Below are 12500 nucleotides of genomic sequence, written 5' to 3'. Positions count from 1 at the left end.
TGTCTGTAAATGTGCGCGTGCGCACGCAATCATGGCCATCCATCCCTAATAAGAGCGCATAACCGTGCATTTCCTTTCATCTTCCCTTCTAAACTTCCTATAAATAAGGTCAGCAGAGATAAGATCATCACCATAATTTCCATGCCATCCTTATAAGGGATGCTTAGCATCTCCCTCTCCATCCCCCTCACCCTCCCCCTCCTCCTATGCAACCCCCTACCACCAGGCTCAAGTTATTAACAGGTCCTGGAAGGCTGCGAGAAGGAAAAAAAGAAGAAGAAGAAGAAGAAGACAGATGACCTTATCTGTCAAATCCTCTCTATTTGGTTGAAGGGTTTTATAATGAACATTTATCTAACAAATTCTTTATATGGTAGGATCGGCCAACAACGCAGTAGGAAGATTGGTAAACAAACAAAATATTAACACTGGAAAAGGAACAAATTGCAAAATAAACACCGGGTCGAGTTCAGCATCCAAAACAGGAGGGTGACTGGTGACACACTGCACGGAAACCGGTTTTAAAGAGAGAGAGAGAGAGAGAGAGAGAGAGACAGAGAGAGAGAGAGAGACTCTGTAGTTACCTTATATATTTTATAAATAAAACATAACTATAAATGAGGTCACATTGCTAATATCAAGTTAGAAGCAGTCGCAGATACCATTAAACTCCCCTTTGCTAACTAGACATAACGTAAACATATGTCCAAAATGTAAACATCATTTTAAACAAAATTCTAAAACATACAAGTCATACAACTCTAGAAAGGCAAAAGCTATTCGTTTATGTAATAATAATAATAATGAAAAAATGGAGGAAACACACGCACAAACTGGAAAAAAAACTGAAATACGTATTCTCTCGGAAACATCTTACGGGCTGCTGAAGAGCAAGAGCCCGTGCCAGCATAAGGCTGGCTTAATCCATCATCATCATCATAAACATCGAGACACCTCACTTTCCCGGTGGAAGGGGAATCGAGAAGCGTAGTATACGGAGAGGGAAAGGAGGAAAGAAGACTGATGGAATGGAAGGGAAAAATGTAAATTACAACCTTCGTATTCTCCTCGTCACGACAAGCGCTGAAGAAGCAATCGTGGCGAATTGCAATGAGCACTTCATTTCCCGCACGCAAAAGACACAAACGCCAGGTTTCCAATGCAGATGTGCATCGGAGTCCACGCTAAACAGGGGCTTTTGTCGGTTCTTTAAGAATCTGTCTGGATACAAATTGTTGCCTATCTGCGTCGCATCAGTTCGAAATGAAAGTTCACAAACTCAAGACGTATGTAAAAAAATTGTAAAATTTAAAAAAAAACAATAATAAATAAAATAAAGAAATAAAAAAACTAAGATTTTTTTCGTGTTAACCCGAAGTTTGTCTCTTGAATAACTGGTTCCAGTGACGGATACAGCCTACACGCATATCGTATATGGAACATGAATGCACAGTTATGTAGAAAATATAATATCCAATTATAATTTACGCTTGTGGGATTAAACATCATCTATATATACATTACAGTGTACCTAACTACCAACACACGCACACACACATTCATATATATATATATATATATATATATATATATATATATATATATATATATATATAGTGTAAGAGAAAGAGAGAGAGAATGATGAGGAAAAATTGAAGTTGCCTTTGACAGACATGAGTTAAATGGTAATATCAGCTTCGTACGTCATTTAATGACTCATCACGGTTATTTATAGGAAATCATCGTGTTTATCTCTCTCTCTCTCTCTCTCTCTCTCTCTCTCCACAAAGTGACAATCATTTTCCAGTTAAAACTTGACCTTAGAATCGGAATGCGCATTTAGTCAGCGGAGTTTTGTGAAGATTATCATACTGAAAAGGTTCAAAATTGATAGCTTCAATTTTTTTTAACCCAAATGGCAAAAGGTTTCTGTTGACTAATAAAACAAACATCACAAGCTCAGCCGTGAACTTGCGATCATTAACAACATTGTATGTACGGTCCATATTTCATGTAGGTATACCATCAACTCGTTAAAATCATGAGTGGCATAATCACATTCAGAAAGGTGCAACAGCTCAGTCATGTTCAACGTAACGTCACACAAAAAACTATGATCCATTACCGGCATAATCTTTACATTTCTTATAATAAAAAATTATGTTAGCATTCTCGGGGATGATTTTAATTATAACATATGAATGAAAACAAATTCGCAATATAAAGAATAATGTCGAATTCTTTCAACCTAATCGCAGATGGAGAACTAACATTTAAATTTATTTGTCATTTGGATTCTTCCCCCCCCCCCCCCCCCTCTTCTCCCCTCTTCTCTCTCTCTCTCTCTCTCTCTCTCTCTCTCTCTCTCTCTCTCTCTCTCTCTCCAAAAAGTCTCAAGCATCTCTTGGAGAGTTGCAGATGGCCCCCTAACATTTAAGCTTATTTGTCCCTTTAGATATATTCTCATTCTCTCTCTCTCTCTCTCTCTCTCTCTCTCTCTCTCTCTCTGGCCCGAAGCATCTCTTGGGGAGCTGCCAACAAATGGCCTACACCAAGGACGCAGGATCTGAGGAATCCAGTTCGAGTAGGAATTCGGCATAAAAAGTTAAAAAGGACAAAATAACCTGTTATCGTCAGCCTCTTCCAAAACAAATTCTACCTTCGGAGAACGTGTATTATTCTGCCTGTGTATACGTGTGTGGACTCCTAAGTACCTGGCAGTTAGTCAACACCGTTGGATTGCAGGGGCCAACATTCACTTCAGACTTTGGCAAGCTCCTTCTCTCATCTGGTCTTCCTTGTTGTTTTCACTGCATAGATATGTTGTAGTTGGAACATACATACATACATAATTATATACATACATACATATACATCAAAACATGTGTGTGTGTAGAAGAACCACTTGTGAAAATTTAACATTGATTATAAATGCTTACTGGATTAACCTTTAGTTTTCTGAAGCATCTTCAAAAGGACTAATGCATAGTGATAGAATTTACATCAATAAAATATTCACAGCTGATTGGAAAAGGGGAGAGCTGATATACATACATACATATATATACATACATACATACGTATATGTATATATATATATATATATATATATATATATATATATATATGTATATATAATATAGCTACCACTATGCATTAGTCCTTTTGAAGATGGTTCAGAAAACTAAAGGTTAAACCAGTAAGCATTCTTACCCTATGTTTAATTTCCACAAGTGGTTCTTCTATACACATGTATGCACGTATATTTCAACTACAAAAAAACTAAACAGCGAAAATAACCAGGAAGAACGGATGAGAAGAGCTTGTTAAAGTCTGAAGTGAACCTTGGACTCTTTCAGTCTCCTAAGTGGGATGAACCTCGGGTTTACCACAATTTTAGGACAGGTCGGGTTACCGTAAGCTAAATGATTTTCGCTTACATTTGGAAGAGGACTAAGCAAATGACTATTTCAAATCCTGATACTAGATATTAACTTAAGTGTGAATACTGTAAAAATGTAAACATACTATAATAAATACAAAAGAATCGTGTCAATAATATACAGAAAAATACACAATAATATAGGAGTTACCTAAATGTAGACAAGGGAGGAGTCATTCGAGATATTTTTCACAAAGAAGAAATGCGAGAAATATCCCAAGTCGGTGGAGTTACCTAAATGCATTAAGACCTGGGGTGGGGCAACGCTGTAAGGCTTCAGTAAATAAAATGCAGGAACTCAAAAGACATCTGAAACCTCAGAAATGCATGACTAGAAAATGTTAACACTTCAACGCATTGATGAACACGGAGCGTCACTTAAAACTAAAGTTATTAATGTTAACAGTTGTTGGACTTCGAGAACTATTGCTGAGTTACAGAACTTTAGCAGAGAAAAAAACCGGTTAAAGAAAATTTGCAAGACTTGAAAACAAAGCCAAATGCAAGAATTGAAGAATTGAGCAAGACTTGAGGAAATATAAACGAATCTAGAAATAGTGACAATTGAAATACTTCAGAAAACAGGAAAAACTTTTGAGGACATCAAAACATGAGGTAGTCGCAGAACTTCGCAACATGAAACATTTAGTTGGCTTCAGAACACAAGTTTTTTTATGACAAAAACAGAGAAAAGATTTGCACGACAAAGCGACAAATTCAGACACGCCTCCTACAGAGTTACAGATTCAATGACAAGAAAAAAAATCTCTGAATTAGATCTTTCTTTAGAAAGGCTGTGCAACTTGAGACCACGAGGCAGTTTTACAGCTTCAAAGAATAGGGTCACAAAGCGAAAGAAGAAGAAGAAGAAGAAGAAGAAGAAGAAGAAGAAGAAGAGCTTACAAGAACTTTAAAATAAGGGCTCAGATAGAAAGACTGTGACAGCGTTAAGACCAGCAAGACATGAAAAGACAAAAAGTCTCTTCAGTAACTCAAGCAGAGAACACGAGTCAAAATCAGTCTTAAAACCACAGTACTAAAAACTCGAAAAGAGACAACAGACACCAGGACATGAGTCCGTACTTCAACACTGACCTTCCAGTTCGGGCGGTCGCTGGGCGTAGCAGGAAGGCGATGCTGCTGCTATGGAGGCTGTGGGCGTCGGAGGTAGAGGGCGGTTAGCCATCTCACTCAAACAATGCATCATTTTGCGTGGACTTAGTTTCACTTTTTACGAGCGATCCCTAAACCTTTATTTTTATTTTTTTTTTTTACTTCCCTTCCGACGTAATGTTTTTGCTTTTATCCAAATGAAACTCCTTTACTGACCAAGTCTTCTCATCTCGATTAGTTTTGACATTTCCATATTTTCACAGGACATGTCAACTTCCTTCTCTTTCATTTCTTTATCGTCTTCCATTTTAGGGTTGTAATCACTAAATGATACTTGAAAAAAACAGCGCTGGAACGTCGAATGACACAATTTTGATATTAACCATCTGGTATTCCTGATCTTGTTTGTACCTGAGGCCTTCCTCTCCAATTGTACTTTAGTAGCTCCTTGACGATGTCTGAATAAAGACGAAAGCGCTTGGATTCCTGACCATCAATTTCCCGTGGTATTCGCTTATATATATATATATATATATATATATATATATATATATATATATATATATATATAAATTGCGTGATTGCATACAACGCGTTCGAATGCAGGATGTACTCCCAAGCTTGATATATGTGTTTGGTCATAAGATAAAAAAAGATTACCCAAGACAAATCTTTGTTACAAATAGCATGTATTTTCCAGCAGGGTTCTCCATTTTATTGCGTCCTTGACTGCAAACTGCTATCACAGGAAGAGGCATTTATTACGCCACCTCTGGTGGACAATTGGTTTCCCTTCCTTGATAATAATAAAAGGCAAATGAAAAAAAAAAAAAAAAAAAAAAAACATAAAACAATTCGCGTCTTAGATTCCGAAGGATATAGAAAATGGTTTCTATAAATATTACGCCTTGGCTGTAAGTAACTCTTGGGGTTGGATAATGGTCTACAATAATGGCAGACAACATCTGACGGTGATGAAGAATTAGACTAATTATTTCAAAGTTTGTTTACTTCATCCCAGCATCAATTTTTATATTTCAGCACTTGAATCATTATTGAACGATAATGGATTGCACTCGTGAGTTTGATTACATAAATTCACCGATTAGCAACACACGAGAATCTCCTGATACACGTTTATGCAACACAGCAAGTTGCATAAACATTCACTTCTATAACAGACCTCAAAGAGTAATAATGTTTATTGTGGATAGTAAATGACTCTCAATGAATTAGCCAAAACATTTAAAGAATACCGTAAAAATGAAAATAAAAAACGTACTATGTTCAGAAACAACTGGCAAAAAGAAAAAAAAATGCCAAAAGTCCAAGCGAAAGTAATTTGTGGGAATACTTTCATCCCTTTAAAAGCATAATGAGTGAGCACATGAAACCAAACTGAGCCTTAACACGAGCTGCATTAACCCTCCTCCCTCGCTCACATAATCGACGGAATAAATATCTTGCAACATTGATAACCTCTGACCCAAGAAGGCCTCTTGACCTCCACCATCCCTCTGACTAAAAAGCTACAACGGGCTTCCGAGAGAGAGAGAGAGAGAGAGAGAGAGAGAGAGAGAGAGAGAGAGAGAGAGAGAGAGAGAGAGGGGACATCTCTGTGGACAATGCTTAAGTAGCACAAGGGGACGTCTGCTGCCATGACTCATTGGTCTGGGGGTTAAGAACTTTATGGTTTCGTCTTTCTCCTTCTTTTCCTTCAAAGTATAAAAAAAGAAATTAGGTCCGAAATCTTGTTGGGCGGCGAAAGGGCTTCTGTCTCACGAGTAGAGATGATGGAGAGAGGAAAAAAAAAAAGAAAAAGAAAAAAAAACCTTCCGTTTTACGGGTCAGTGACGCAAAGAGCTGAGAGCTGGCTGGGTTAACTGTAGGTTAAGTAATTGAAGACACGAGCAAAGTTGTGCAGTTCCGTTAATTTTTTATTGTTATGACTAAACAGTAAACTGATAACAACAGATACTGGAATACGTTGGCATAGATGTAAATCTTGCCAGGCAATGTTTCACTATACATATTTAAGAGGGTTTCTACAATTTCAACTTGTCCGTGTGAACATAATTTGTCCATATATACAGAAAGGTTATTATTGATGGCAATGAAAAGGGCAACCACATGTGGTGCATATGGCCAAAAAAAAGCTTCCCCGTCAATTCTGGGGTCCTCATCGCACCTGCTCAGGAATCAACTCCTGATACTAAAAGGAAGGTTAGTCGCAGGCTCGTGAGACTGAAATCTGACAAAACAAATTTCCTTTTCTTCTTAAATGTATTAAGCGGCGAAGGAAATTATCGAAAGGATAAACCATAAGCGTCAGCAGGTGGTCTTTGCAGTAGTAAGGTCGAGGGCAAACGGTCTTTAGGAGAAGGTGGTCTTAGTAAAGGGACCAACAGACAGCCTGTCACAGATAAACCGAACAACGAAGACAAAACTGAAAGGTCAAGAAACAGTAAGACCCTCTCTCTCTCTCTCTCTCTCTCTCTCTCTCTCTCTCTCTCTCTCTCTCTCTCTCTCTGAAAGTAAACATCTGTCCCTCATAAGGCATAATTAAAGAGTATTTAAAAATAAATAGTATTGAACTGGTATTACGTCGTGTTTAATCATAACAAACCAGCTTTTGTTTTTAGTTCGTAATTTCATTCAAATAAAGAGGGTTGCAGATCGTCAACGTAGGCGAATAAAGATACAGAGAGCGCGTGCGCACACGCATATACACCTACATCCTGAAAAGTTTTATTAACACGATATGAAAGCTTATATTAAAAAGTCATAGCTTTTTCGCGATTACCACATGACACAGGAGCCTCTGTATCAAATGTACTGCACCACATTCCGGTAGCGACAAAAAAAAACTATAGTTCACCGTCTAGAATTACGTTCCTTTACTGTCTAATATTACATTCCTCTCTCTCTCTCTCTCTCTCTCTCTCTCTCTCTCTCTCTCTCTCTCTCTCAGTTTGAGGATACACCCTATGCTCCCTCAACCACCTCGTCCTTTTACGGGTGAGAGGAGGAAGGCGATGGGTGAGAGGGTGTTGGCTCCAAAGATCAAGACCTGGGTGACGTCATCCAACTGGAGCGAGCATCGTCTCACTATCACAGCGAAGGATTCCGACACTACTACCACTAGTACTACTGCTATTATTATTATTATGTTTGCAACAGACAGGATATCGTGTGGGCTTATAAATATTGTTATTTCAAGTTCTCGTTTATAAATTATTCTTCCCTGACTGCTTGCCAGCATCTATCTAACTGCATGCAATGTCTGAACTGCAGATCACTTCGTGTGGAATGTCACCACTTTCAAAATCTCACTATGAAGCCATGATAGAAAGTCTATTTATATGTAAAATACAACGCTTTCTATTAACTTGAATGACACCCAAATTACGGCGAAAGTTATAAACATTGACGTTAATCAAACTGAGGAGCGGAAAAAAAAAAAGCTAATTTGAAACACAACAAGCCGAAGCATCGTCGTATAAACTTACACGGCTGCTCATCGCGTAAAAGAGAAAGGGAAATAAATCATGACGGTAATTGGCAGCGTGTTATCAAACACTTTGCTCGCCTATTACGATACACTTACTTCCGAAAAGGTATCCATAAGGAAGAAGACTCAAATTTAACAGTTTGAAAGTTACCCGAGCCATCAAGCAGAAATATGATTAGGCCTAATTATCGCACCATAATTAACGCTACTTAGAAGTATCAAAGCAATCAAACGGTAATGACGGCAATTAGTTCTCGGAGTCACTTGTGACGGGGCATCAATCATACGCAATGTTGAAATCCACCGTCTCGACACTTGAAACTTGATAAGGCAATCAAGAGACGTAATAAGATGATATCACCAAAAAAAAAATAATGACTAACCACTCTACTCTTCTTCCCGGAAGTCATATGCAAATCCAGCGAAACCGGCTAATCCGTTCTTGAGCCTCCCTGTTATATTTCGAGACGACCCAGTTACAGAATTGCAAAGTGATACCGAACTTCTCCAGGAACTTCTCCAGGAACTTAGGAAAGGGCGACCTTCCGTTTGTGCCGACTGGTTTTACGAGCCCGTGAGATTCCCACATTGGGGGTCGAATTTCAATTCATCAAGATCACCTGCTGGAAACACAACCGTCAACAGGACAATCTTCATTCTTTGCTGTCATTATCATTATTATTATAAAAAAAAATTACCCATAGTTGCACGAGAAACTAATCCACAGTTCTGTATGAATACATATATTATAAGATAAATCTGTAGAGAGCTTTCTGGAACCTGTTCAATTCCAATTTTCTATTATAACTGTGGATTTTTTCGCTATTAATATTATCATTATTATTATTAAGAAATTGAAACTGCTTTGTAAATCTAACTAAATACAATAATTCTAAATTGAAAAAACAAAGTCTATGGACATATTGCAACGCTCCCATTCATGCATTATAACCTTTTGTAAAAATCGTAAATGCTTCCGATAAAATTTTCTGCCATTTAACGATACTAGTTTTAAAATATAATCAATTCTGAACACTAATCATATCATAGATTCTAACAAGGCGTGTTCCGACCTCCAGCTTACGAAGGGCGCGTGCTAAAATCTATGGTCAAATAGAACCCTTGTTCAACTAACGAAAATTGAAATAAATACGCTATATTTTATTATAAAAAGTTTTTCAACAAATGATTTATCTTTACATTTCAATTCTAATGAATAAATCATAAATATCCATCCTAAAATTCTAGTGTCTTTTAACTTGAAACATCTTTTTCAGACCTTTTTAGACTTTTCCATAGGGCTTTACTACCCCCACCAAGAAGAACAAGAACAAGAACAACAACAAAGTCGTTTGGAGGCTTACTCCCCGAGTAAGCGGAAACAAAAAATATGCATCATCTTACAAACAATATCGGCAACTCTAACCCCTTTAGTTTATAGATTCATAAATCAATCTAGAAATTGTGGGTCATCTTACTCATCAAAAGAATAATCTCAGGTCATCGGTATTTTAAAAACTTTCCAATTCTTCTCTCGTACCTATGGTTCCTTAAAAAGGAGTATTGCATAAATGTCAAGACAGAAAGTCTCAGGAAAAAAAAAAACTTGTTTGTGAAAGCAAATGCAACGGTTTTATTCAAAGGAATATCGGTGAGCCCTAAATGGCTCGCTGTCTTTTTTCTGGCGGTGTGCTTGCTTTGCTTCGGGAATGCTCAATAAGAGAATTAAACTAACATATTATATAGTAGAAATAATATTTTTATATATTTATCTATATATCTATCTATATATAGACAGATAGATAGAAATATAGATAGGTAAACAAATCAATTCACGTTGGTAAATATAATAAAGTACAAACATTATATATTATATATATATATATATATATATATATATATATATATATATATATATATATATATATATATATACACACACACACACACACACACGAGGTAAGGTCTCTTATTCCTCACCCCATTTTGCAGAGCCAACCTTCTGGAATGCAAAAGCCACAGACGATATCACAGAAGCAAAAGATTGCAAAAAGGAGGTGAAGTACTGTGCAATTGCATCTCTGCCCCCCTCCTCCTCCTCCTCCTCCTCTTTAAGACCGGTTAATGCCCTTGTCTTGCCCTGGGCACGACTCCGGAGGACCAGGAGGCTGAGGAGAACGACGAGGCACAAGCCTCCATCTCCTCCTGGGCCAAAAACTCCTCTCGAATTGAGGCTGGCTTTGTTCTCTCTCTCTCTCTCGAACATACCGCTATAGTGTGGTCCTAATCAAATACACCAGTTTCAGTATGTGCATGTATGTATGAATGTAATATACAATACATATACATATAAAACATACACAATATATATTATTAAATAAACATTATAAATATATTATATATATTAGAGATATATATATATTACTAATATATATATATATATATAGTATATAATATATACACAGAAATAATCAAGATACATTCACGAGTAGAACAGAAATAAATTTTTGACTCACATTCGGGATCAAACCCAGGTCTTTCAACTGAAACGCGTGCCGACTGAACAACACACACACACACACACTAACTAAGAACATTACCTTCAGCAGGACAGGAGAACTGCCAAATATAAAAACAGGAAAAAAATCGACAAGGAAAGACAGCAGTATTCCAGACTCTTCCCGTCTATCTCTTGAAACGTCAGAAACCTTCAAACCCGAGACAGGCATCTGGTAGCAGCCTTTTCCAGTTCGACAACCCTCGTTGCTAAGTCTCCTTCAAGGTAAAGCATAAAACAGAGAGAGAGAGAGAGAGAGAGAGAGAGAGAGAGAGAAAGTGGTACCACATTATGTCATCGCCTAATTACTTTAGTTTACTGTTGTTCTCGACCTCCTTTCCGGTGTTATTTTACGTAATGTCTACGATGGAGATGAAGAACTTCTGCCCCAAATCTCCAGCGAGGTCTCATTCACCGACCCTTCTCCGCCGGTTATGGGGATAGACATCGAAACGTCAAACAATCTCGACTGTTAACGAGAGCGTAAAAACAAAATAGAAAATTATGTAAAACTATTTCGGATAATTCATTTGAAAATATCAGCAATAACTAGGTCATGAAAAATGAAAGGATAAATGCCATCAGGTTCGTTAAAATAATATGTACAAGATTTACATAAAGAGGCCGATGTAGCGGGCAACTGAAGCCAGCAATCAGTCCACCTACTGAAAGATAGAATTCAATGGACGTGAAATGGACACAGATAAGGAAAGAAGACCCCGGTTCGAATCCCAAGCTGTGATTTTAGCACTGAATTGGGTACCTGATAGCTGATAACATTGGGTTAAACAACCTCATCTGAAATTACTTTCTGAAAATTGACCACCCCTCAGAGGAAAATGCCGAAAACGTGAGAAAAAAACACATTTACATATTATATCAAGCCCAAAACTGAAATTCGGTGAATTGCATTATATAAGATCATTGCAATTTCTACAACAGTGACCATAGGTAATCAAGAGGAACAAGAACATAAAAACAGTATTAGCAGTAAGCAGAAGCTTAGTTTTTTTTAAAGCAAAAACTAATCCATCACCATAATGGAAAATAAATTAATAAAATAAAGACCGGATTCCAATCCGACAGACTGGAGCGATAAGTAACAGAGGAGAAATCAAAAGAAATAAAATAAGGGTTGACAAAGGAAGGCAAGGAAGAGAAATCAGGAGAGAAAGACGATGATAAATCACTGAATAATTTATAGACTTGGCAATAAACCCTTCCCACTCGACATACCCAAGACACGGAAGAATTCAAACAGATACAACATCTCACATGCTGGAAGGAAACAGAGAGAGAGAGAGAGAGAGAGAGAGAGAGAGAGAGAGAGAGAGAGAGAGAGAGAGAGAGTCCCAAACATCCCACGCCCAATCCTGTGGCTTCATTCCAAGCTTTTGCCTCACAAGGTCACGGAGCCAAAGCACTACACAGCCTAACGTCCTCACAGCAACTTTTACAAATATTTTGTTAATAATCTTAAAAAAAAAAACTAAAAAACAAAACAAAGGTACGGACGAGCACCTTCACAATAAACGATTATGCTTGGAGGAAAAGAAAAATTAATCAAACAAATGATACACAGGTGATAACGATAAATATACAAAACACGTTTTCTTATGGGGAATATGGACAGCAGTGTTAAAAGGGATCGCACATGCTATACATATTTGAGAAAGCAGGCCAAAGAGTAGCCCCACTGACTACCCTCAACAACAGCCGGAAAGCAGCGGTAGGCTCGAACTGTTCCCTCGTTGTAAATCTTCTCCAGAGACATAACGGAAGCAAAAAACCTTAATTCGTCAAATCGACGCACTCCATTGTGGAAGGCAGTAATTAAAAAGATTCCTGCCCACTGACCGAACCAGAATAATGTATGT

The 12500-nt window shown here is 37.5% G+C and overlaps 1 protein-coding gene across 12 annotated transcripts in view; it reads right to left on the bottom strand.

Moving 5' to 3' along the window:
* LOC135223794 (uncharacterized) overlaps nt 1-12500 on the bottom strand; it is a 211520-nt gene that overhangs the window by 39077 nt on the left and 159943 nt on the right. The window contains exon 1 of one of the 12 annotated variants that reach the window (XM_064262608.1): nt 4538-4904. The exons of the other annotated variants lie outside the window; for them this stretch is intronic. Coding sequence (XP_064118678.1) covers nt 4538-4649 — 112 coding nt within the window. The 5' untranslated portion in view covers nt 4650-4904. Of the gene's footprint in view, nt 1-4537; nt 4905-12500 lie in introns of those variants that run through there. 12 annotated transcript variants of the gene reach the window in all.

This window comes from Macrobrachium nipponense, chromosome 10 (genome assembly GCF_015104395.2).
Source record: "Macrobrachium nipponense isolate FS-2020 chromosome 10, ASM1510439v2, whole genome shotgun sequence".
NCBI lineage: Eukaryota > Metazoa > Arthropoda > Malacostraca > Decapoda > Palaemonidae > Macrobrachium > Macrobrachium nipponense.
This window is presented reverse-complemented; position numbering and strand designations above follow the sequence as displayed.